General features: G+C 63.3%; 1 protein-coding gene across 2 annotated transcripts in view; it reads right to left on the reverse strand.

Annotated features, from left to right (window-relative positions):
- NFATC1 (nuclear factor of activated T-cells, cytoplasmic, calcineurin-dependent 1) overlaps positions 1–25,033 on the reverse strand; it is a 115,648-nt gene that overhangs the window by 66,353 nt on the left and 24,262 nt on the right. For both annotated transcript variants that reach the window (XM_012657820.1, XM_012657821.1), the window contains exons 3-7: positions 22,089–22,248; positions 11,919–12,121; positions 10,672–10,844; positions 8,600–8,740; positions 1,981–2,036 (exon numbers count right to left, since the gene is read on the reverse strand). In XM_012657820.1, coding sequence (XP_012513274.1) covers positions 1,981–2,036; positions 8,600–8,740; positions 10,672–10,844; positions 11,919–12,121; positions 22,089–22,248 — 733 coding nt within the window. The remainder of the gene's footprint in view (positions 1–1,980; positions 2,037–8,599; positions 8,741–10,671; positions 10,845–11,918; positions 12,122–22,088; positions 22,249–25,033) is intronic.

The raw sequence follows: 25,033 nt of genomic DNA on the forward strand, positions 1-25,033 counted from the left end.
AAACCCACAACTGTTAACTGTTAAGCTGCCTTTAAAATACGCAATCGTTAAAAGTGAAAAAGAACGTGCCAACGTGGCTGGAATCATTTTCAATCCAGAAAGGTCCACAGTTTCTCCTGCCCTGGGGGACGGAGTGGGCAGGCGGCCTCCATCCTGCGTCCAGCGCAAGCGGGACCAGCAAAGCCTCTGGGGGCCCCGGAGAGAGCCGCAGTCGAGGGAGGGCAAGAGCGCCTGGCACAGACCCGCCCCAGTGGTGGGAGAGGACCTGGCACCAACACCCATAAACTGATGGCGCCGGCTCCCTGGGCGCCATGAACGCCCTGGCCAAGGGGCAGCCAGCGGTGTCTGGCACAGACCGGCATGGACAGGGGGCAAGGAGGCACAGGAAGGAGGAGGGTGGCCTGTCTCTGGTGGCTGCCTCTGCCTGCGGCCAGGTGTCGGGGATGCTCCTGACAAGCCCAGAAAGGCCACCTCCGCAGCCACCCGGCCTCGCAGGCCAGGACGTCATCTGGGGCTTCTCGGGCGAAGGGCGGACAATGGCCTCTCAGACGGGAGCCCGCGAGCCGTGCTCTGGGGGCGGCCGGGCACTCCCGGGGTGAGTCACCTTCCCAGCACAGGCCGTGCCCCAGGGCCAGGGAGGACGCCCCGCCTGACAACTGTCTGCGAAGGTTCTGGTGAAGGGAAAAGGCGCCGAAATCGCAGGTGGAAGATGCGTCTCCCTGATAGAGCACGAGGGGCAGGTCCCGCACAAACGTGAGTCAGATGCCCGGGCCCAGAGGGCGCTGCGCTGGCGCCGCCCTCCGTGGGAACTGCCTCCTCCCCTCCGCCCAGACGAGAGGCCCTGGAAGGCCTCAGCGAGACCGGGCCCCGCGAGCCCCCGTCCACCTGACTCCACGCCCAGGATCTAGAGGCGGCCCGAGAAGAAACAATGAGTTTCTGAGTAACAACTTCCACCCGCACACCGGGGCACACACAGGAGCCTTCCCCGCGGCCCCAGCGCGTGAGAACCGTCCAGACATCCGCGGCAGCGCCCAGGAACGTGCAAGAGCCTGGGAGAACCCTGAGCGTCTGCAAAGACCCGCCTACAAGCCGTGTTGCATCTGATGCTGGCCTGAGGACTCCTATTTTTCTAGGACTAAACGGAACACAGAAAAATATTCCACAGTAGATATCAACGCAACTCCGTCAATAGTCAATCACTCTAAACATCAATGGGCTAAATACACCAGCTACACGACAGATCGTCAGAGTGGATCAAAAGCAAGACCCAAGAGGATGTCGTCTTCAAGAAACCACTTCAGACATGAAGACAGATTGAAGGAACAGGACAAGGCCAGGCCGGGCCCACGCCAGGCGCGAGAAAGTGGGAGCAGCCACAGTCGTCTCAGACCGAACAGTCTCCGCAGTACCCGACCCCAGGAACAACACCTATTGTCAGGCGCCCGCCACGTGAACGGCACCGAGGACGCTGGGGCGGGGCTGTGGGGCCTGGACGTGCGGCCTGGAGCCGGCAACAGCCGCGACTCCGGCACAGACGGGCCCGCAGGCCCCCGAGGAATCAGGTAGACGATCTGCGTCACACTCGCAGCGACTGGCGCTCTCCAGGGACGCTGGCGAGGCCGTCTGGCGCTGTGCAGTGGGTCGGGTAGGACCGACGCCCGCCCGGGAGGCTCAGGCCCCGTGAGAGGTGCAGGGGCTCGTGCCGGGCGCCCTCCCCGGGGTGTCTGTGGCTGGCCGTGTGACTCGGCGCCGAGACCGCGTCCTGGCCTCTCTGAAATGCTCCTCCTGCTGGGCCAGCCGGGCCCAGCCCCGAGTCTGGTCCTCGGGGCCACTGCTCTGTCCTCGTGCTCCGCCGTGATAGCACCTGCCCCACGGGGCGCGCTGCGGCCACGTTTCATTACCCGTCCTGTCACTTTCTTTCCATTAGTTGTTTCACTTGAACAAACGGGACCCCAGCCCAGGGCCCCGAGGGACACTCACCGGCTTGCACAGGTCTCGGTCGGTCTTGGCTTCCATCTCCCAGACGTGGTGTCCATCTGCAAGAGAGCGCAGGAGGCCCCGTTACTCTGCGCGGCGGGCGCCGCCTCCCCGAAACCTCCCCATCCGGTCGTGGCTGGGCCGGGGCCGGGGCCGTGGTGAGGGCAGCGCTCTGGCTACCCTGGGGTGACTACCCTGGCCCGGCCCCGCGTGCAACGCTAAACCTGTGCTGGGGCCCAGGACGCTGCGCCAGGGCTGGCGGGGAGGGCCCAGGGCTGGAGGGCCCTCAGGACCCTCCCCCAGACCACGTCCCCGAGCCCCTCCGCGGCCTCACACGAGCCACAGGGCTTCGCACCCCCGGTCTCTCCGGGACACAGGTGCCCCCCGCGGCTGTGCGGCGCCCGAGCCCCGGCACCCACCACCTCCTGCCCTCCCACGCCAGCCTCCCGTGAACTCGTGCGGGAGGACACACGTGTGCCCGTGACCCTGTCGAGGACGCCGCGGTGCCGCGTGGGCGACAGCCCCCGAGCTGCTCCAAGCAGAAGTCACTGGGGTGAGGGCCCCGCCCCGCCCGGCCTCTGCTCAGAGCTGCTGGGCAGATAAACAGCCTCTCTCTGCACCTCTGGCCGTGCTGGCTGCAGAAATGCAAAACACAAGGTATTTTTAACTCTACCCGGTGGCCATTTGCATGTTTGAAAAATGAAAGGCTCCAGAGCTGCCGTGAAAGGACTCATTGTTCTCCCGCCCGGCCGCCCGCCTCTGCAAGTCCCCCTGGACGGCAGGACGTCTGGGGACTGGTCTGGGACGACCTGAGTTAACAGACGTCACTCCCTGCAGACGGCTCTCCTCGCTCTCATCATCCCCCAGGAAAAGTCTGCGCCCCGTGGACGGCGACAGGGATCGCGCTGAGTGTCTGCTTAAGCTGCGCTTGCAAAGGAGAAAACATGTCTGTTACGAACCCCAATTACTGACAAATTAGACAAATCTCCCTTTTCTCCCTCGTGGGGGTGGGCGGCGGGTGCAGGACCAAGGTGGGGGTTGGGGAGTCGCACTGGGGCCCTACCAGCCTCCAGCCAGGCCCCAGGTCCCAGGTCCCAGCACTAACTACCCGCCAGACGGACCCACGTGGTGACAAACTCGGACCGGGCGAGAGGTCGGCAACCCTCTCTCCTCTAGAAAAAAAATAACTGGAAACCAAAAATACACTCGGTAGCTCTCAACGGCACCGGAGTGCCGCAGAGCAGCGAACCCCCAAGGTGCGGCCGGGGCTGTGGGGCAGGTGCTGGCGGGTGGTGGAGGGAACAGCCCGCCCGGGTCACCAAGGTCAGACCTGCTCTGCGCATAACTGATCTGACGTTTCCGCGGCCGAAAGCCCATCTTTGCCCCACGCCCAGCTTGAGGCCTTAACCCTGAGCTGCGCAGGGAGGCTAAGGCTGCGGCTGGACACCCACGAGGACGGTGCAGGATGCCTTGGCGCCGCCGCCAGAGAGGGAGGGCGCGGCCGGCCCAGCGCTCAGGGAGGCTGAGGCGGGAGGCTGGGGCTGCACTGAGCTGGGACCGCGCCCTGTACATGGCCTGCGCGGCAGAGACAGAGCCTGTCTCTGAAGAAGGGGGGCAGAGGGAAGGGCTGGCCAGTGTGCTGGGGGGAAACTGAGGCTCCCAAAGGGCCGCGGACGGTGCATTTAACAAACCCCAAGGAGGAGACGCTATTCCTGCAGCGCAGGTAGGAACAGCCCGTCCTGTCCCATCATCTGGGGACAGGGAGGGACCCACGCCGGCTCCAGGAGGAGCAAGTGCCTGCGGCTTCCGACAAAGGGACGCGGGCTCGGGGCAGCGTGCGGGGAACGGCGCACGGAGACGTCTGTGGCCCCATAGGGAGCCCCCGTGCATTGTCCCCTCCGCGCGCCCGGCTGGCCCTGCCCGGGAGCGCGCACCCACAGCTCACAGCTCTCCGAACGCACGGGAGTCAGGTGACTTCACGCAAAGCCGAGCACGGCCAGGCGCTGCCAGCAGAGGTGGGGCGTCTTGGACCCGCCGCGACGCGAGCGTCACTTTCAGAGCGGCCGACCACCCAGGCGGGGGCGCAGACCCCTCGATGCTGGGCCTGCTCCCCCAAAGCCCCGACACTGTGGGGGCCTCGCAGCGGGCGCGGGGGTGGGGCAGGCACGTGGCTCTTCTCTCTGCCTGGGGCCCACAAGCCAATTGCTGCCTTCGTTCCTGGGAGATGCACAGACGCAGCTGCTCGGGACGGGTCAGAGCGCGGGGGCAGTTGGAAGCGGCAGTAACCACACTGGTCAGACGATAAGAGCGGTTCCTCCGTCTCGGGCGTGAGCGGCCGCTGCCCTCCCGGGAGGCTGACGGCGCCGGCAGATCCGCGGACGGCATCTCCCTTCCGCCAAGCGCCCGCGCCAAAGGCAGGGCAGCCTGGTGTTGTTCGCAACCCCGGCTCTGGCAGGGAGGGCGACGCCCGGCCTGAAAGGGCCTTTGTGTTTCGGGCTTATCGGGAGCTGCCTGGATCCTCGTAGGAAACCGCCCGAGTCCAGGAGTAAAAATACTCCAAACCATCAGGGAACTCCCGGCAGCGTGAGTCATCGGAAAGGCTTCCCCGCCACACCCGCGAAGGTTTCCACACAGACGGCCGCGGCCGGGGAGCTGCACGGGGCTGAGCCACTGTTTCCGTGCAGGGAGCAGCCGCAGGTCCCGGGCCGGCTCTCGCGCCCTCCCGGCGGGGCGGAGGCCCCTCCCTTCCATGCCGCGTCTGTGTCCACGTTGGCACCACGGACCGGGGATGAACACGCGCTGAGTGGAGTGGCCAGACGGTCACACAGGCCAAAGGGCGGGATTAAAACGCAGTGCACGGTCAGGAAGAGCGGCGAGCGTGCGTACTCAGGCCGCCCACCCGGGGCCCTGCCACGGAGGCAGCTCCCTCCGTCCCCAGCCGGGCCCCAGCCTCGCAGACCTGTCCCTCTTCCGGGTCTGCTTGTTGGCTCGGCAGCGTGGTGTGACACTTGTGCGCAGACGTCCGGGCCGTGCCTGCTGTGCGCCGGGTGCTCGGGAAGAGCCCAGAACAGCAGACTCAGCCCCGTCGCCTCCAAGCCGCGCCCCCAGGGAGGGCAGGGCAGGGGCTGCCGCGTGGGGCACAGCACAGGGCCGCTGGGGGCACTCGCAGGGCCCGGCTGGCGTGCGGGGTCTGGGATGTAATGCTCAGAGGTGGATGCTGAGACTCCGACACTCCGGTGGCCGCCGGCGAGCCCAGCGCAAGAACGGTCTGCTGCGTGTGTGTCGCTAGCGACCGCGCAGTTGGGGCTTTAACCCCAGTTCCGGTGCGGCTCTTACGCAGCCAAAGAACCCAGACACGCTTCAAAAACTTGCAACGGGGTAGGCCGTGACGTCGCGGAAGGGCGCCGTGCCCGGCTCCAGTGAGGAGCCCTGACGTTCAACGCAGCGGAGTCTCAAAAACCTGCCCCTTCTGTTCGGTTTCGGGCCGATCTCCAGAAGTGGGTTCTCACCCCACGAGGGTCTCCGGGCGTCTTCGTCCGCACCGAGCACCACGCCGTCCCTCCACTGCGCACCGTGACCCGCACACCTGCCTCAGTTCAGACCTGCAGAGACGGCGCAACCTCCGACACAGGAACACACGCATCGGTGCCCGCTCTGCACACAGCACGCCGCGGCTTGCGGGGTGTGAGCGCCCTCGGGAGCCACCGCACCAGCCTGGCTTGTCGGGGAACCTTCCGCACGGACTTTCTCCATCAGAAATGTCGTCTGACACAGACGCCACCAGCTGTGAACCGAAGTCCCTGACGGAGGCTGTTTCCACCCTCGGGCTCCCGCACCACGCGGGAAAAGCCTGCGGAGAGTCGCCGTCCTCTACTGGGAGCCAGAGCGGCGGTGACGCCCGCACACCTGCCCCGCCCCCGCCCGCCGGAGCCTCCCGCCGGGACCTGCCACGTCACGGGAGCAGAGGGCGCCACAGCCATGGCGGCGACCGGCTCCCACTTGCCAAAAGCAGCGAGTGAGGTGGGCGCAGAGCTGTGCCCTGGTGTGGCGGGTGCCGGCGTGGCCCTGCCTCAGGGAGCCTGTCTGGGCCACTGCAGGAAGAGAAAAGTGGTGCCATCCGTCAACAGCGCCAGAGTCTCAGGGCACCATGAACCAGAGCAGCTGGGGGTGCCCTGGCCGGGACGCAGAGCACGTGACATGGCACCGCTCACGGCAGCCACGACCTCCGGTTCTCTCAGAACAGGTGCCGGGGCCGGAGGAGCCGCGGCAGTCCTTTCTGGAGAAGGCGGTTTCAGTCACCAACTTACTAACTTCCTCGGCGAGAACCTCCCAAGCTCACGGCCCGGCCTCGGTCCCGCCCGCGAGCAGCACCTTAAAAACGGGACTTTAAAACAAGCCCGACGGTCTCATCAGAAGATGAAGGACAATTGTGTTTTTAATTTGAGTTTAGTGGTTTCTCCAAACAACCACTCCAGAAAGCCCGTTGCCAGGGGAGGGCGTGGGATGCCAGTGACCCCGCCACGCAGAACACAACAGGAACTGCTGTGAGCGCGGCTTCTGCCGCGGAAACCAAAGGGAAAGAAAGGAAATCATGGAGATGTTCGTTCCCTTCTTTTGAAAACGTGTGATTTGCGTGTATGCATGTCTGACTTTGCAAACGACCTCACGTACGAACAGTGAAATCACAGGTGCCAGCTGGACGTGTCCACCTGCTCGCAATGCAGAGCGCGCTGACGCTGACCCACGACTGCGCGCCCGGCGTGTGCCTGCTGTATGCACGTGGGGACGCCACAGGGACAGGCCGAGCAGCACCTGTGACTCCGCTGCTCATGTTTGGGGCGGCTGACGCCGCGGAGCGTGGGTGACACAGCCGCCGCCCAGCGGCAAACAGCAGGACACCAAGCGGCCCTGGCCCAGCGCGGGGTGGGGACGCTCCTCCGGGCGCAGCGAGCTTCGGGGAGGGGGGCTGGACTCGGAGACCTGACAGGCGGTGAAGGCGCGTCCCTGGCGCACCAGCGCGTGACTCGGCTGGACCTGCGCAGGCTCGCGGCCCCTCTGCTGAGCGGGAGGAGCGGTGGGCGCAGAGGTGCTTCCTGGGCCTCCCGGCAAACCAACCGCGGACGCGGAGACATCGGCGCAGGCCCCGCCCGCAAGCCAGAGCCTGGGCGAGCGAGACCCAGAGGCCCTGGCAGGCGGAGGGCAGGGCGCTGCGTGGCCGACTCCCCTCCGACACACACCTAAGGCTCTGAAGGTTAAATTATTTCAACATTAGCCGCCTCCAGGGAAGGAGACGGGCAACGCAAACTCCTTTCACCGTCGCACCCTTAGCTGGGCTTTGTGTACCATTTAGAGCACATTTTCCAGCGTGTGCGTGATTACACGGGGAAGCTAGTTAAGCAGGAAGGACCTTTACGCCCACCATGATTGAAGCACTCGAGTTTCCTGCGAACGGCACGAAATCAAGCCCCATTGCGAGGGCTGAATGCCTCAGCGGCCTCCAGCGGTCAGACTAAGTACAGGGCTGGCCGCCTTCAGGAAAACTCCAACTGGCGACTGCGGACAGGAAAAGGCCACGAACGCCACCTTCCGCGGGCCGCGCCCCGCCGTCCCGGGGGGAGCAGCGTCCCCTCCACCGCCCTCAGGGACAGGAACTCGGGTCCAGAAACAGCTGCACACGGTCTTCACGGAGAGTGGGGTCCACGCACCCCCCGCCTGCCCTCGCTCGGGGCCCCCGGTCCCCTGCGCTGCCCACCTGCGCCTGGCCTACCTGTGCTGGAACCGGACGTCAGTGCGCAGACGCTGCCTCCCGACCGCGCACACGGCCCCACACGGCCCACGACGTCCCCCCACCCGGACGCGGCGACCCAGACGGGGCTGTGGGTCGGCGTCTGGGCAGAGCTGACCTGGAGCTACGCCCCGTTCACAAGCCCCCCAGGCAGGACAGCGGCCCCCGGGGGGGCCCAGGACCACAGGCACCACGGCCCCAGGAAAACCCATGTTCCTCGGGACACGCCGCCTGCCTCCCCTCCAGAGGCCACCGGGGTGGCTCCAGGCCGGGCGGCGTGAGCACGAGGCCATGTTGAGACTGGTGGAGGTGGGGGTGGCTCGTCACCTTCCAGGGGCTCGTGGGGTGACCCGGGCTCTCCACGGGGCCTGTGGGCGCAGAGGTCACACGCAGGAGAGACCCACAGCACCTGGGCCACGGCATCCACATGGTGGCGCCCATGAGAAACGCTGGGGGAGCAGGAGGGCCGTGTACCCCCCGGCCCCCCTACCCCGCGGCTCCCCTACCCCGCAGCTCTTGGCCGACCCTGAGGAGGAGCCACCCGCCAGGTGCGTGTTTCAGGTGCGGGGCCCACAGCCAAGCCAGCGACGGCCTTTCACAGACGCCCGGGCGCCCAGCGCAGGCACCTTCAGTGCCGCTGTGACGTCTGCGGGTTCGGGCCCCGATGGCCCCAGGAACACACACCCCCACCCATCCCTTCAGAGGCACACGCGGGGCACACGGCCCACGCACACCGAGCTCCCCGCGTTCACACGCGCAGGCCCTGCCTCACCCGTCCCCGGGGCCGGCACACGCGGGGCAGCCAGGCCCTCCTGCCGGTCTACACTCAGCGCGTACCTGGAGCTTTCTCCACGAAGATGACCTTGGAGTCTTGCAGGAAGTTGTGCCCGGACAGGACCATCTTCTTCCCGCCAACGACCGGGTAGCTGTCCGCGCTCTGCTTCTCCACCAGGGGCAGCTCCTGGGCCGAGCGCTGGGCTGCGTCGGAAGGAGAGGGTCAGTGAGTGGCGCCGGCCCCGCCGGCCCGTGTCGCCCCCGCAGGGCCTGAGCGCCAGCCCCCGGAGGACGAGCACCACGAGATGCTCCTCGCCTCGCGGATGAGACAAAGGCGCAGGACACGCTCCAGCCTGATGGTTTTCATCAGTGTTTGGAAGAAACAGTCACTATGTGCTCCTGAACAAGATTTAGCCGTTTTTATCCCAAACGACAGTGATCACACACATATGTGAACCGCGTGCTGGCACGCCTCGTCTCACCGCCTGCAGATACCACGCTTTTCGCAAATCGAAGGTCCGTGGCATCCTGCGTGGGAAAGTCTAGCGGCGCCATTTCCAACAGCAGGTGCTGACCTCGTGCCTGTCGGACGCTTTAACAGGGAGGCCTTTCTTAGCCAAGGTGCGTATGATCTCAGACACGTGCCGATTGCACACGTCACTTCTACACACTCGGGGACGGCAGCGGCCTGGAACCAAACCTGCAGCGAGTGGGAGCCACGCCTGCATCTGACCCAGCCCCATGGGAAAATCTAGTTTTCGATGGCATGGGTGTGTGCACACCCTGTGTGTGGCAATGCGTGTATGTGAACATGCGTGTAGGTACGCAGATCGCTACACAAGTGTCCACGCTCACCCAGGCTGGGTAGATGGACCATGGGACGATACACCGGGTCTGACGCCCATCCCAGGATCACAGTGGGGCTCACTGGCCCCTGGACGTGCGGCCCTGCCTGTGCCCTGGGTCTAGGCCCGTCCGCGGAGCAGCTGTGGGGGTCGCAGCTGCGGGGGGGCGGGGCTGGCGTCCGCAGAGGAGGGCGGACTCAGGTGACGTGATGTGACGTGACACGGGAGGCCCCCAGCCCAGGGAAGCCGGGACAGGAAGCCACGGCAAGTTCCGCATGTGGCTGGGGGTCGGGGGGCTGGGGCGGAGATGCCACAGGCTGCGAGGGGGCCCAGCGGGTCCTGGCGAGGCTGCCCAGGAAGTGTCGTCGCCTCTGAGCAGCAGCAGGCGCTGGAGACGGGCTCCTCCTCCCCACCGGCCGGGAGGACACGCCAGCAGCGCTTCCCCGGGGCTCTGGTCGGCCCCTCACAGGCGTCCAGTTCTCTGGACGGGGTCGCGGACGCGGAGGCCGGGAGCCCGAGTGTTTGCACACAGCTTCGCTGACGGCAACTCACAAACAAGGTCGGTGAAGCCCCAAGAGCACGCGGCTCCGTACCCCACCCCACCACGGTCGGGCGCTGAGCCCTGATGGGAAGCGTCTGCCCAGGGCAGGGAGCGTCAGTCTCACCCTGGGCCCGACACAAGCCACAGAACCAGGACCCGGGCCGGGAAGACGGCCAGTCATGCTGGGTTTGCAGAAGCCGGGTCTGCTCGCTCCAGTGGCTGCAAGTGCCACAACTGTGGTTCCCAAGCTGCCGGAAACGCGAGGGACTGACCCAAACGGGGTCAATGCAGATGTCTCAGGGTTCGAGTCACACTTTCCTTCTTTCTATTTCTCCGACAGCTGCCGTCAGTCAGGGACGTTCGGAAGCTGTGGCAGGTCCTGCATCCCGCCAGAGCCGGACATGCTAGGACCCAGCTGAACTCAAACCCCTCGCGGCACACAGAGGTCTGTCTCGCCCGGACGAGCGAACAGATTCCTCCGGTGAATGCACATTGAACAGCGTATTTGACGGGGAAAGTTCAGCTCACAAGTCCACACAAATAAAAGGCAAAGGTGTGACTGAACCAGGATGCCTGACCCAGACAGTTCCTGCTGTCCTGGGTGGGGGAGCACGTGTCAACATAAGGCACTCGAGTGCGCATCTACTTAGAGCACTCGTGTGTGCATCCACTTTAGCACTTGAGAGCGCATCTACATACAGCACTTGAGTGTGCATCTACTTATAGCACTTCAACATGTGTCTACTTACAGCACTCGATTGGGTTTGAGGCGACCTGGAGAGACAGCGTCCTGCCGCTGGGCTGCGGGATGTGGACCCGGAAAACCAGCCTCACTCTGGTGTTCTTCCTCCCGATGTCCGTCTCTCCTTTTCGAAGTTCAATGTCAGAGTTTCTGAGTTTCAGAATTCCAGCGCAGTCGATGCTGCCCGAAACAAAAGCCCAGGACTTTCCATTAATGGCTGACACACGACCCCGAAGGCCCCGCTGCACCCGCCCCTCCGGCCCTCGCCCCGGACCCGGACCCAGACTTCTAGCATTCATATAATTTCATTTAACTTAATAATTTCGTGGAGTCTTATTCAAAACTAGACTCCAGTGAAACAGTCTGTGTATAAATTCTCCACAGAATGAAAACCGCTGTTTTTCTTTTCTCCACAAGCTGCGAGAAGAGAGGAGGATACATGCTCGGTGCGCTGACCACCCCCTCAGGTGACCTGGGACCGGCCTTTCGGCACACGCCGGGTGGACCCTGGGCACAGCCCGCGCCTGCACAGGACAGCGCGGTGGCGTCACCACCCCTCTGCTGCCCAGCGAGCACAGGCCCATCCTCTCAAACCCCCGACCGCACCCAGGGCCTCGGGGAATGTGGGTCACAGCTCGCAGAACAAACCCAAGGGTTTAGGATGAATTCAGAGAAATCCATGCGACGCTGACATGGAGAGGAAGCTTGCCTTCTGTTCTGGACCCAGGGGCTCTGACAGGTATTAAAACCCCACATGAAGTCCTAAGTTACACAACCCCCGCCAGGGTGGCCCAGAGCAGGCCCTGCCCATCTGCCCCAGGATCTTTGCATGTGCTGCTGGGGACGCTGCCCAGGGCTGGCTCCACCTCCACACCTACGTCCCTAGATGCTCACCAGAGTCCTGTCTGCCTCAGCAAGGCGGCCCTTGGCTTCTCCCATGGCTCTTAAAATCAAAACGCCACTCAGATGTACCCCCTGCTCTAATTTTTCAGCGTGTGCATTTTAGCCATTGCTCTGACTTGCACCGCCGTGTTTGGGAATAAAGAGGTGTCACGTTTGGGAGCTGAGTGCAGGCGCGGAGGGAGGGATTTGCCACTGTGGCACTGAGGAGTCTGTTTTACGGGGCACCGTACACAGCAGCTGAAACCCCACAAAGAAGCAACCTGTTGTCAGAACGTCGGTGCAGTTCGCCGGGTGCTGACCCAGAGCACCTGGCCGGGCTGGGGGGCGGGGCACGCCCACCCAGGCACTTACGTGGCCCGCATGTTGTTCTCCGGCAGCAGCGGGATCTCCAGCACTTTGGTGCTGCAGAGCACGGCCTCGTGGCTGGTGGTGGACACCGTCTTGCCCGTGATGCGGTGCACCTGGTAGAAGGCGTGTGGCCGCAGCAGGCGGTCGTCCGCCGTCCCGATGAACAGCTGGAGCGTGAGCGGCTCGTTCTCCAAGTAGCCGTGCAGCTGGCAGGAGAACAGAGACCCCGTGAGCGCAGACGCCGGGAATCAATAAACCTTCACACGCAGACGCCCGCGCAGGAAGAGCGCGAGACAGGTGCCGGGTGCGGCCCACCTGCCCCCCGCTTCGTTCCTCCGTAACATGATAACGGCGTTTTATTGGACGTGCACCTCGCGATGCCTCGTTACCCCTCAGGCCCCGGGGCGCGGAGAGTGAAGCTTTGAACACTCCTGCTGCTCACTTTCAAATGCTCACACAAAACACGTGTGCACACACACGCCGACCCTGATGCGTGCATGCAATGTACACAGGCACACGCACACTGCACACGCCAAGGCCACCACCGGCGCCTGCCACAGCCACAGAGACGCTCCCGCAGGACGAGCAGGTAGAAAGAGCGTTTGTGGCTCTTCCGGCAAAGCCCATCTCCCCAGTCGGCGCCTTCCCCGACAGCCCCTTCTCAGCTGCGTTGCAAGCAGCCTGTGGGAAGGAACACCCTCCGCACCGGGGCACGCGTGGCCGGGCCGCCGTAGGAGGGGATTCACCTCCACCGTCAGACGCTGAGCCCACCCACGAGAGCCACCTGCAGGGCCGCGCGCCCCCAGTGAACCCAGACACGGCCCCCCAGGACGGCGCCCACCTGCCTGCGCTCAGCCTGGCCCCAGGCAGAGTGCGGCGTCCTCCCGAGCAGACCCCAGGCCGCCGCCGCCCTCAAACCTGCGAGACGCCGCCTTTCTGACAGGCTGGGGGCCCTCGGTGTTCAGAAGCCGGCGGCAGCTCACCCGGTCCTGGTGCCGCCGCCAGGGAAGCGCACGCAGACACGCCCGGCGCCCGCACCGCTCGGCGCGGCTGCTCCCTGTGGCCTGAAGCCGCCGCGTGCGCGAGGCACAGAATCACACGACTCAGGAGACTCCGCAACCCAGACGCGGGGCGCCCAGGCCTCCCGCCAGGACTGCGCCGGGGGTCAGACCGCGGGTTTGCGGCCGGCGGCTCCTCAGCCTGAGTCGCTCACGGGGTCCAGGAGGGCAGGGCCTGCGGCAGGCTTCGGGGGACCGGCCTTCGCCAGCTCGCAGGCAGGCGTCCCCCCTCGTGACAAGCTGGTCTCAGAACGACAACATGTTGGCGTTTGTCTTTAACACGGCCATGCACGGAACGTCCCATGTCTGCAGGTGCCGAGTTAGACGGTGGATGTCTCTGACGCTCCACTTTGACGCCTCTTGTTTTATGTCTATTGTGAAGGGGCGTCCTCGGTCCTCCAATCGCGCGGTTTTGATTGCGATTATTCTTCTAGTCGTCTTCTGAGAGCAATTTTTGTGAAAACATGAGCAAGTCAAAAACTCGTGTTATTTTGGAACAGGAGTTCCATCGTGGAACCAATTCAGCGCAGACAGCTCGAAATATCAACAGAGTGTTTGGGAAGGATGTGGCTAATGAACGCACAGTAGGTGGTTTGAGAAGTTCCGTTCTGGTCATTTTAATCTTGAAAATGAGCCACGTGGGCGACCTGAGACCCAGGTGGATGCTGATGGGCTGAAAGCTGTAGTGGAAGCGAATCCACCTCGACATACCCATGAGTTAGCAGCAAGGTTTGACGTTACTATTCCAACAACATTGGACCATTTGAAACACAACGGCAAGGTAGGGAAGCTGGATAGTTGGGCTCTGCGTGAATTAAACAGGAATCAGAAGAGAAATCGTCTCGAAGCTTGCCTTTCTTTGCCGTCACGACGTAAAAGCAAACTATGTCTACACTGTATTGTTATGTGTGGTGAAAAATGGGTTCTTTTCGACAATCGCAAGCGTTTGGCACAATGGTTGGATAAAGACGAAGTGCCGAAACACAGTCCAAAACCAAATATTCATCATGAAAAGCTAACGGTGTCTGTTTGGTGGTCCGGCGCTGGTGTTATCCACTACAGCTTCGTGAAACCTGGTCTATAGATTACAGCAGATGTCCACTGCAACCAACTGGATGAAATGATGAGGATGCTTGTGATTCAGCAGCCGAGACAGGTCAGTAGAGACAGGCCAGTCCTCTTGCAAGACAACTCTCCACCACATGTCACACAAACAACGCTGCTCAAACTACAGCAGCTGAGCTTGGAAACTCTCTGTCATCCGCCATTCGCCAGACCTTGCACCAAGTGACTACCACTTCCTCCAGGCTTTGACCACTTCTTGCAGGGAAAAATATGCAATTCTCAACAAGCTGTGGAAAATAAAATGCCTTTTGCAATTTGATTGCCGCTCTCTCTCCAGGCTTCTTCGCTGCTGGCATGAACGACCTACTGGGTTTTTTTGTTTGTTTGTTTAGCCAAGAAGGTACCTCATTCAACAAGCTACCGCTCAGACGGCAACACTGTCGATAGTTTAGGCGCATACTTTGATTAATCGTACTGCTTGTTTGAGATATAATAACTATACTTTTGATTCGAAATTGGACACTTCGAATTTAATGACCTAATATTTTCGCGAGGCGAATTCTCCTGGGAACAGGAACATTTATTCTAGAAGCAAGTACGCAAGCTCAGAGTGAGGCTGCCAGACTCAAATCCTGCCCGAGTCAGTTCTCCCGCTCGGAGCGCCATGGCGTCCTCCTTCCCACCGGGCACAAGAGTTAAACAGTCCAAGCAGCGCCTCCCACAAGGCCCGGCACAGAGCAGGCCCCAAACGTAAACTGTTCTTCTTGTTGCCACCTTTGTGCTTTTTTCTCACTGAGCCCATTTTAAAATCTCACAACTGACAGCAGCTGTAGCACAAAGGCCACATGATGAGCTGCAAAGCACCCTCCCGGGGTCAGTCACAGCGCCGGTGCAGCTGAAGACGCAGACGCCCACGATGCCCGCTCAGAGCCTGCGTGGCCGTCCCCAGTGGGAGAACCAGAGCCCGGAGCAGCTGCTCAGGGGGACCGGGGAGCCCCCAGCAGAACTCGCGCCAGCCCCGGCCCCGCCGGAAGGATTCGGGAAGGGTGGGAATGGACCCGGCTTCTCTGCCTCCGGCTGTTCTTTCCACAGAGCAGGGTCCCGAGAGCCGGTATCTGAGGGGTCCCAACCCGGCTGGTGCCCCGGAGATGCTGTAGCCAGCCCAGGGCACCAGCAAGGCGGCCGTGAGAGAAGTGAGGGTGAGGCCCCGGGGCCTGGACGCGGGGCACGCGGTGACATCAGAGGCCCGGGAGGCCGGGGAGTCTGGGCTCAGACACCCACACGGGGGCTGGACCGAGGCAGCCATGCGGGAACATGAGGCGTGGGCAGCTGCAGGGAGGGAGCGAAGCCGTCACCAGGGAGGGTCCACGGCTTCCCCGAAGGGAGACAGAAACCGGCAAACGCGGGGAAGGGACGTCACGGATGCTGGGTCTCTGACCTCCGCGCACCCCAACTCCACGTGTTTGCAGAGGCTTCTGACTTTCATTTTAATGTGACAATTTGGAGAAAGAAAAACAAAGCACTTGATACACGGGGAACAGAAAATCAGACGCTGCAATTAGCCGCTGTGGATGTTGACGTGGCTCCGTGGACACTGGGTTTACGAGGCGCAGCCGCTCACGTGCTCTTCCTGCGAAGATCGGGGGCCGAGGCCCGTTACCGGGCTGAGGCCGGGGATTCTCACTAACTCTCGGGCCCGCCAGCGCGTGGCTCGCAGCCAAGGCCCCGCAGAGAGCTCACTTCAAACAGGTGCAGCCCCCGCCCGCCCAGGCAGCCCACGGCCACGCGCGGCGGGAGAGACCTGTTCTCTGCCCGACCAAAGGCTACCGCGGTGGAGACGCTGACTGGCTCCTTGAGTGGGGGCCGGGGCCGGGGAGCTGCGGGTGGGAGGGAGGCGTGAACAGAGGGTCTGGGTGGGGTGGAAGCCCGCTGCCCCCTGGGAAATGGAGCCGGCTGCGGGTGGCGGCGTCAGAAGGTGCCGCGGCGTCGCCGAGGGCTGGGCCTCCCGCACCTGGAGCAGGAGTTTGTTTCCCGTCACCGGCGGGTCGAGCGCTCCGGGGACTTTTCTAAGGACACTGACACCCTCAACCCAACTGCGAGTGCACGACATGAACACTCGGAAAGTCGTACTTGAGATTGGAAAGTGGGGATGTGACCTGCACGATTTCATCAGCGCACAGAACCAGACGCCTGCTGTTTACAGCGTGGTCCAGACCAGCAGTCAGCCAACTATCAGAACCACGTTGGTAACAGACTCACCAACTGTTTTTACTTCATCTAATTAAAAGACAAAGTCACTTTAAAATTTCAAGGCCTCAGAAAAGAATCCCCAACAACTGATCGCCGCTGGTGTCGAGGAGTGATTTGCTCTCGCAGCCGAGACAGGGGACGGTGGCCCCCGGGCAGGGACACCACCTCCTGTGTGGCCGCCGCCCAGCAAGGCCGCGCCGACTGTGAGCTGGCGCACCTCACCGTGGCGGATCCGGTGAACCGTGGACGGCTCCTCGGCCCCGCCCGGCCGTCTCCACGGCCAGCACTTCCTACGAGGCGTCACAAAGGTGGGTCCCAGAGATGCCACACACACACCTGCCGTGAGCGGGCCTCCTCCGGCAGCTCCAGGCCACCGGCACGTTGCCCCGCGTGGGTGTCTAGTGTCCACGCCCGTCCCCGAGAGCCTTGTGTGGCACCTCTGAAGATTGTCTAAAAGCCGGGATCTGTCGCGGGCTGCAGAGGAGCTAATGGGCTCTGAGTCTCGCCTGTGGGTTCGCGGGGACGGAGGAGGAGCCCCGTGCGGGACAAGTCTGCGTAGCAGGTGGACGTAGGAACGGCCCCAGTTCCCGACTATGCACACGCATACGCACGTGTGTGCCCACATAAACACGCCTCGCACGTGTTCTAGAACACAGGAGCCAAGTGGGGAGACTTTCTCTCCGGGCGTGATTTCCACACGTAGGCCCTCTCCGTGTTTCTGTCTCTGGCGTGGTCCAGGCACCGCTCCCTGGCCACGTGCTGTGCACAGACCCCACACGGTGACGTCTGACACGAGCCTCCCTCACCGCAACGCGGTTATCACCGATCCTGTGTGGTCCCGCAGGAACGCGATGCCCGACCCTCTCAAACGCAGCGCTCTTTTCCTGCAGGAAACGGCGCCCGCTGGGAGGGGAAGCCGGAGCCGCCTGTCCAGTCCGCGCCACTCGGCCGCGGTTCCAGGCTCCCACCAGCTCAACGAGCCTGCCGGGAAACCTTCACTCTGTGTTGGACTCAAGTGAACGTTTTCGTAATGGGAAACGTGAGAAGAAAGCGACTGACGAAGAGGTGAATTTTGCCACTCGGTATCCACATTCTGAAATTTGATACATAAAAATTTAATTTGCATAAAAGTACGTAAATGAGTCTGACCAAAACCATCTCTCGGGCGGGCACCTCTGCGCCGCTGGGCTCCGTTAACGTTGAAATGAGCTAAAATCCTCCTGGGACTCCGGTGGTTCTCCGACGGTGTGTGGAATGCAGGGAATCTGGGGTATAACTATCTTTTTAAAAAATGCCATTTCAGGGAAAATGGGAGTATTTAAGGTTTAACCTGGGAGGTAAACATCTATTATTTAAACTGTGAAGTTCACTTCACGAAAAGCAATTTAAAATACTTCTCGTGTTCCGCTGCACGGGTTTCTGCCTCCGGCACGCTTCAGCATCTGTCAAAATCGTATTTATGAAATCGCCTGTCATCACCATGACCTCTCTGCTTCGACCTGAGCTAAACAACGCGTGTTGTTCCGTTCTCCAGGCGGCAGAGCCACGGCGTCTTCCACGCGTCGCGGTGTTTGCTTTTAGCTTCCGTGCTGACCGCAGCACCGACACGGAAAGGTGACAGGCGACGCGTGATGGAGGCCAGTCTATTCAGGGCTGGAATTCAATTAACGTGTGCACGTGTGCACACGCGTGGAGGGAAGCGGGGACGACCAAAGCCGGTTAAGTGTGGAATTTTTACCTTCCGACTGGTCGTTCCAAGCTGCACACACGTCTCCCTGGCGGCCCGGAGCTGCCGACCCGAGGCTCTGGGATGCGCGGTGCTTAACGGAGCCAAGGCATTCGGGTCAAATAATAACTTTCTCCAGCAACGACCCGTCCCCAGCCTCCCTGCGCGCCCGGCTGGGGCTTCACAGCCCAGAGCCCGAGACGCCTGCGCAAGACAAGCCACGCGGGAAGCCTGGGGTGAGGCCGTTTCCTGAAATGAGGAGTCTGCCTTTGTGGTCTCCAGACACCTCTCGGCCCGACTCTCCGTGCTCAGCGCACCCTGACCCGTAGCCCCAAGCGCCAGGGCCTTCCGTGGCTCCCTGCCGACCCCCTTGCCTCCTGGGCCAGACGAGGGATGGTGCAGTGCGTACGCCTGACCAACAGGACCCGGCCTGCAGACCCACAGTGCTGTTCAGGAACAGCCGGGCGACTGCGTCACGCTGCAGTGGCCTATTAATTATTCACGTAGACCCGCTGCTGCGGACGGCAAGATGCTATCAGCAAGTTATTCTGGTAACTTGGTAAACGGAGCTGACTTCCTCAGCCTGGGACGGGGATCGGACTCCAGCCTCGAGCTGCACGTGACCCGAGGGGGGACGGCTGTGGGGGCTGCAGAGGGGGCTGGGGCCTGGTCCGCCCCCCGCCAGGAGCACACGAGGACGCGGGCTCCAGGACAGAGAGCCTGGGTGTCGGGGTGCAAAGCCACAGCCCCAGGCGGCAGGAGAGGAGAACACGTCAGAAAACACCAAGAGTGAAATAACCGGCCGGGAGGGTCTCCTCCATGATGGAGCTCGGGCTCCCCCAGGGAGCGGCCTCCATGGCAGTGACAAATGCCGCAGGGACACAGGCCTGTGCCCCGAGGAGGAGTGGGGGCTGCTGGGCCCAGCGCTCCCCTCCCCTCCCCCGCCACAGGGCGATGCAGGAAACCGCCCGTCTCCCCTGAGACCGTCCTGACGGATCCCCGAGCCCCGGCCCACGGCCATGCGGGGAGGCAGGAAGGGGCCGCACCCAAGACCCCCAGAGGCCCCCCAGTGTTCCCCCACCCCGGTTGTGGGCCCCATACCTCCCGTCAGAACACGCTTCCCGGGGCATCTCCCTCCTGGGCGCTGCCGGCTGTCACTGTGCGTGGGCGTCTGTCCCACCGGCTCACCCTCCCGCAGCACCACAGGTTCGGAGGCACCCGGAGCACCGAGGGCCAGACCAGGGACGGGAGGAGCCCGGGGCCGCCCCGCCGTGTCCGGACGGGAGCCTCCCTCTTGACAGGTGCGTCAGCGCAGTGCACCGCGGGGAAGAGAAACTGCAGAGTCCAGGTGAACCCAGTCGTAACAATGAACACGGAGGCTCTGAGCCCCGCCTCTCACACACCCCGACTCACGCCCGCCTGGGCCCCAGGGTCAACGCCACACAAGGTCCAGCCAGACCCTGCACAGCCCACGTCCACCAGAGCCACCCAGACCAGCCCAACCGGGGCCAGGACCACGCTTTCCACGCCGAGTGGTTCCTCTGCTCCTCCTGCCGTCGCTGTCCTGACAGCCGCGCAGACTGTAACTGGCGGCCCCAGCGTGACAGCCTGGTGGTCGCTGCGGCTCCGCCAAGTTTGGAGACAGCGTTCCGCGGAAGGGCCAGAGGCGACCCGTCCCTGGTGAGTGGTGCTGGCAGAGCGGGACGCGTCTGTCGCCAAGGAGCCCTCGACGCCGCATCCGCCGCTCGCCCATGGAGCGATGCTGGGCAAGTCCCTCACGCGTGGCCGCGTCCCCAGGTAAACCGAGGGCTGCCTGCCTGAAAACGCGGCGGTCGGGTCCGCGGGGAGCGGAGGCGCAGCGGTTCTTGCTGCCCAGTCGCGGACGATAGGGAGCGACACGCTGGCGGAGGGAGAGACCCCCGGGGTCCCAGCCCCAGCCCCTCCGCCCGTGTTCCTCTCGGGCCCGACTAGGTGTGACCGTCCGGAGGGGACCCCTGGCTTGGATCATGGGAGAACTTTCTGAAATGTGGCGGAAAACGTGCTTGTCTCTAAATGGTACGTCTTCAAACACGAGAGAAAGCCAACTCGCTGACGGCGGCTCTGCGTGGCTAAGGCCCACAGCGCCGACCCCCGACCATGGCGTTCCCGGGAGCCGGCCCTTATCCCGACGCATCAGTGGTCCGTGGCCTCCGCTGCGAGTGCGTCTTGGCCACCGTGACACGCGTCATTTCTGGAGGAGGAGGAGAGAGCTTCGGTGCGGAAGGAGACGCAAAAGTGACCCAACGGCACAGAGAAGAACGTGGTCACTGGCGTCCACGGCAACCGAGTTTTCTGTTTTCACTGATCACGTGCAGATTCTGTTTTTATCCAATTTGGGGTCCACCGACCGAAAGAGAAGACAAACCCCCAAACCCCGTTTCTCCTGCTGACCTCACACTCGCACAGGCGTGAACTCGCTTAGCCACAGACGCGTCAGTAACTCCCAACGCTGACTTGCCACAGACGGCAGACGCTGGCGGGTCCTGACGTTCTGCGCGGGGATCGTCCTCCTGCGTCTCGGCCGTGGGGCGTCTGTTCCACCAAACACGTTGTCGGCCCGTCCCAAGTGGCCACGCTGCACTGCGCCGACCAGTGATTTGGAATAATTTAGAGGAAATCATCAAAGACGTTGTAAATTAATGTTTTAAGTGTCACGAATCCTCTGCAGCGTCTCGATCCTTTCTGCGCCGTCTGCGTGGACGGACTGACGCCCACCCTGCCCGGGGGCGGAGGGCTCGGGAACACGTGTGACGGGAGACAGGTGCCGCCCACGCTCCAGCCCAGCGAGGAGTCTGCGCAGCCCGGGCGCGGCGGCCCTCACAGTGGGCTCGGCCATTATTTCTCTAGTGCTCCATTTCCTTCAAGACCTTTTCCGTAACGCAGCGACGCGCCTTCGCTCAGTAGGAACCAGTGAGGGTGGCAAACGCCTGCAGTTGTTCGGCCAACTATGCACAGGCGCGATCAGACCTTTTCCACCCGGGAAGGCGGAAACGCTCAATGTCAAGCTGGCTGCTGTGCACACACGACGCCTGCGTCTCCAAGCATCACACGGCCAACGAGGCAGGAATTAACCGGCGTTGTGCACGCAGACCACAAACACCACCTCGACGCCACCCGCAAGCGCCCGGTGGGTCCACGCCGTGGACCGTCACGCCACCCACCCTCGAAACCCTCCTACTTATCTAAATGGAGTAAAACGCAAACGCGCAGCCTGCTCCGCTCACTCAACAGCCGCTCCGTGCGGGCTCTACAGGGTCAGGGTGCGCGGGGAAAGCTCTCTCCAGCGCCCAGCGCTACAGCCCCACATGGCACAGCCCGAGTGGGGTCCGGGGCTCGGGCGCAGACAGCAAGACACCAGGAGCCGCTGGCACCGCAGACAGCAGCCTGCACACCCATCCGGCCTGAGGAGCGGACGCCGCCTGGCCACGCAGTTGCCAACATGCCGCCCGGCCACAGCCACGACGCCCTAACGCCGCGTGTCCTTTCCCTGGTCGTGAACCAAGTCAGGGACCAGCACCCGGAGCCGCCCGAAGGGAGCCAGGCCCGAAGGGACACCGTGGCCGCAGGTGCCACACGCCCAGCGCCTCCCCTGGGGGCACCCACGGTGTCACCCGTGCCCCACGCTGGGCCCCCACACCGGGCTCTGAGATCCACAGGGCTGGGGGGCCTCAGAGCCTGCACTTCCCAGGAATTCCCAGAGGCTGGAGAAACACCGCTCAGGGGTGCAAAGGCTTCCGGGAGTTTCGAAAGAACGAACCATCCGAACACCCGGGTCAGAGGCAGGGCGAGACCTGCGTCGGGGAAGCCCCAAAACGCCGAGAGATGACCTCGGCCGCACAAAGGGCCGCGGAGCGAGCCGCAGTAGGTCTAGCGTGTCCAGAAACCAGCCAGGCCCTCGCTGTGGAAACGACATTTAGCTCCACTGGTTGGCAAAAGGTAACTTCCAGAAACAGGAAAAGAGCTGCTGCTCCGGAGTTGCCTTTTGGACCAAAGCACCACGTCACTCGCGGCTTCAGTGCGCGGCGGCCCCCATACCTGCACGACGGGGTGTCCTCCGGCCGACGCCTTCACTGCCCCGCGGCTCCCTTCCGTCTCGTAGTGGGCTCTGTGGTGGGACTTGGGCTGCACCTCGATCCGAAGCTCGTAGGGGCCCGAGTGCGACGGCAGCTGCCAGTCGAGGGCGGGCAGGGACGGGCTGGAACGACACACAGGCGGTTAGGCACGCGCAGGGCACAGCACCGCGCCACGCTGGGCCGGCCACGGTCCCCCCCCCACCTCACGCGTGAAACCCACGGCGACGAGGACGCCATCCCCACGCAAGGGCTTGAAAGTTGCAGGAGGCGCGTGGCGGCCACGCCTGGACCTGCGGCCACGGCCCGGTCAGTGCTTCGCGACCGAGATGGAAACGTCTTCCAAGCACAGCCTTAAAATACTTCCCTTCCTTCGTGACAAGTTCCCGCCAATTATTTAATCTCCCTGATAGGGCAGGTTCCAGAACTTTCAAAAATGGAAGAGGCCGGTCTCAGAACCAGGAGCCCTACTCTCCCTGCCACTAACAGCTCGCAGCGGGACGCGGAACCGGACTCGCTATGACGGGCGTGTCTGGAGACGGGTTTGCAGGGACCCACCCCGCACACCGCGGGCTCCATGTGTGCACCGGCCCATCGCGCCTCGCGGGCGGAGCGACACGACCAGCAGGAGGCAGGTGCCGGACCCGTGGGAGCCCAGCTCACAGGCGGGGTCCAGGCTGCGCAGGGGCGGCTCCCGCCTGAAGCCTGTGACTCGTGGGACCCGGGGCATCCGACAGCTTGCGCCTCGGCTCCTCCTGCAAGAAGGCGAAGGCTTGACGTGGAAGGTAGAGGGGGACCCTGCGCAGTCCTGGGGGGCAGCGGGGTGCGGTCGCCCCCAGGTGCTGGGGCTCTGGCCCCCCTCGTGGCGGCATTTCGGGCGGGACCCGAGACCCCCGTGCCCCTGGCTGGAACACGGCAGCGCACCCAGGTGTCTCCAGCTCACGGGAGCCGGCTCGTGCCTGCTGAGGCCCACGCCGCCCGGGAATCCTCGTCACAGCGCCGGGACGCCCACGCGGGAGGCCGCACGTCTGTGCGATGGGTGCGTGTCTGGGGGGCGCAGAGGCTCTCTGGCGCGACCGTCTACCACGCACCCTTCCGGCCCCCCGACTCGTTTCTCCGACCTCCCCAACGACTTCGGGGCTGCACAGGACCTGGCCGACGGGCACCAGCGGAAGCTCCCCTGAGGTTGCCACGGGTGGCGCCGGGTGGCAAGGGGACAGGTGACACCCAGACCCCCTCCCAGACCTGCCAGCCCCACTCGAGTCACACACGGTAGGGCCTCAGGCTCCGGCGGGGCTGGGGGCGGGGACGCCGGGCCAGCCTCTGCGGTGATGGGGCGGCCACGCCAGCCTCACGCTGCCTGTGGGCACCCGCCACGCTCCCTGCTTGCATCACACGATCTGTGGGCTGCCCAGGCCACCCATTTACCGCGAGAAAAGCCTCTCGTGTTCTGCCTTTGTGTCTGCCTCACGCAGCAAAAGCGTGAAGGGCGTTTCCAGCCCTGGGGTCACGATCCGCACACACGGTGGTCCACGGTCAGAGACGCAAAAGCCTTAAGCTTCCCGAGCTCCCGCCCACGGCTGTGGGTTCAGGCTCAGCTGCACCTGGGCGTCCGAGCGTCGCGGGTCAGGCACGGGTCACCCCGGGAGCCCCCACCCGACGGTTCACCGGCGCAGCTTTGCTTCTGGGTCCAGTTGCGACGGCCTCGTTCATCTCAGCGAGCGCGACGTGGACACCCACTAGCTCCGGTCTCCACAACACAGCTGGGGCCCTCGTTCTCACGCTGCCTCCACCCCTCGGCCGCGGTGACGGGCGCTCGGGAGCACTCACTGGCGCGGAGTCTACAGTGCGGAGGCTCTCAGTACACGTTCATCGCGCTTTCCCTCCTGCGTTCCCGCTGCGGCCGACAAACTCAGGCTACGGCTGATCAAGGAAGGGACTCCGGTCACTCACACCGCAGTTCAACACCAAGGTCACCTCGGCGACAACCGCCTGGCCGTGAAAGTGCCGCTCCTCCCGCTGCCCCAGGGCGCAGAGCCGCCACCATCACCACTCGCTGGGCCCCGCCCTGCTGCACACGCGGCCTCGCCGTTTACAGCTGAAGATCGTTCTAGAACCTGCCTGAGCAACGACCACTGAGGCCACAGAGAGCAGAGTCGTGACCCCGGCAAGCCCCAGACACGGCACCAATTTAAGGAAAAAACAGGGAATGTGGGGAGGAGAGCAGGCCAGACGCCCCCTGGGGACAGTCAGCAAAGCCCAGGCTGGGGACCCCGCGGGGACCCAGGGGGATCTGATTCCAGCAACTGCCACGGAAACGGGGCAGGGAGCCTGGACTCTGACGTGATGGCGTTAAGGGATTGTTTTAAATTCGTTATATGAAATAAAGGTATCAAAATTAGTTTATTCTTACTACGTAAACAAATCACAGTTGTGTATGTTAACGTTTATGGCGTAAAAGGGGACATTACGGTTTTTGATTCAGTCTCTAAAAAGGAGTTCCTACCTTTGGGAGAGACACGGAAACGTCCGGATAAAACCGTGATGCTGGGATGTGCTCCACAGCAGGGGGCGGGACAGAGGGGCCGCAGGGTGGACCTGGGGGCCCCGGTGACAGGTCCCTAATTCTGCACTTTTAAAATTCTCTGCAATAAAAGCGAACGGCCAAAAAATCGTTCAAGATTAAGTTTGAAAGACGCACACTGAACACGGCGCTGCTCTAAGTCACGCGTCACCAGGGTGCGTGTTTCTGTCTACGTTTAAATAACATCAGACGGGCGGCGGGACCAGACACACAGGAACCGCGCTCTCAGGCTTCCAGTTTCAGCCTCTGCCCTCGGCCTCCCCTCGAGAGCTTTGGTGAATGGGCTTAAATTCACCGAAGAACCAGAGGCTGCCTAGGGGCCTCCC

Source organism: Propithecus coquereli, unplaced genomic scaffold, assembly GCF_000956105.1.
Source record: "Propithecus coquereli isolate 6110/MARCELLA unplaced genomic scaffold, Pcoq_1.0 Scaffold560, whole genome shotgun sequence".
NCBI classification, from domain to species: Eukaryota; Metazoa; Chordata; class Mammalia; order Primates; family Indriidae; genus Propithecus; species Propithecus coquereli.